We start from the raw sequence: 1,222 nt of genomic DNA, 5'->3' as shown, positions 1-1,222 counted from the left end.
GGAATACTGTTCCAAATTCTTGCACCAAATATAGAAAATGAATGTTTTAACTGATTTGTCCTGGAATATTTAATGTTAAAACTACCTGGCTCTGAAAACCTAGTATTATAACTCCAAGTCGTTCGGCAAAGAAAATGTGTGTAACAATTCCAGAAACAAAATTGGTATGAACAGTGTGGATGTTTGGAGAAAAAATTGAAAATTTACGACTAGGTTCTCGCGTCCTTTACATAACCGCATTTAATTGGTGATATCACAGCGTTGTCAAGGCGACAACTGCTGAGAAATGACCCAAGATGTACTCACTCACGTGCTGGGCCTGCAAAGTCATTGGCCGTTTTTATATTAGAAGAAAGTAAAAGCTTTACAGAAACTGATAGGTTGAAAGGACTAAAAGGTTGTAAACGCCCCCACTGCTTTTCCCTCTGCTAATGACCTGATTGTAATGTCTCCGGCACAAACGGTAGAACAGCGTTGCCGGACTTTTTCTGAAGAATATTTCGCCAGCAAGCCAAAAACGCGCTGATTCTGTGATTGAATAGAATGCAAAACATCACAAAACAAATGATAACCTCGAGCGCCCGCAGTACGGTTTGTACAGTGTACCATGACCATGCTCTTGGGGTTTTTCCGAAATCAAAGTGAATGAAGGAGTAAACTTGGATTCCAAGAAAAAGCAGATTGAGAGAAGAAGTGACAAAAGCGAGTATTCGCAGTCTTTTAATGCCCGTATCGCCATAAATGTTCTCTACTGTGCTTCTGGAAAACCGAAACCCAATTGAAAGAAAGCCAATTGCCAGAATGAGACCAAACGTCAAAAAATAAACGCGGCAGATTATTATTAAAGAGAGGATTCTCTCGGTAAGAAGGATAGTCAAGTCTATAATAAAATTAACGAGAAAGTTGAAAACCATTAACCCCAATGCTGCAGACAACTTCTGAAATCGAGGAGGAACAAGGTCCATTTTTGTTACGTCCATAAAAACCAGTAGAATTAGGCCAAGTGCCGCGAGTATACATGGGAAGCCGGATGACCACGTGATGTATGTAGCGCGATAGTTCAGGGTTCCACGCGAGCTGTAAGGATCAACAAACAAAATAACGGCTCGGGAACAACCAATAAAAACCAATGTAAGGTATAAAGCCAGTTTCAGTCCTTTTATGTCTTGTTTAGTCAGTACATCATATACAAGTGCTATCCCAGCGGTCGCTGCGAGTAATA

General features: G+C 40.5%; 1 protein-coding gene across 1 annotated transcript in view; it reads right to left on the bottom strand.

Moving 5' to 3' along the window:
* Positions 1-428: 428 nt before the first annotated feature.
* LOC138021121 (uncharacterized) overlaps positions 429-1,222 on the bottom strand; it is a 1,161-nt gene continuing 367 nt past the window's right edge. Inside the window, exon 1 of the mRNA XM_068867989.1 lies at positions 429-1,222. This exon is cut by the window's right edge and continues 367 nt beyond it. Coding sequence (XP_068724090.1) covers positions 429-1,222 — 794 coding nt within the window.

Source organism: Montipora capricornis, chromosome 10 (genome assembly GCF_036669925.1).
Source record: "Montipora capricornis isolate CH-2021 chromosome 10, ASM3666992v2, whole genome shotgun sequence".
NCBI lineage: Eukaryota > Metazoa > Cnidaria > Anthozoa > Scleractinia > Acroporidae > Montipora > Montipora capricornis.
This window is presented reverse-complemented; position numbering and strand designations above follow the sequence as displayed.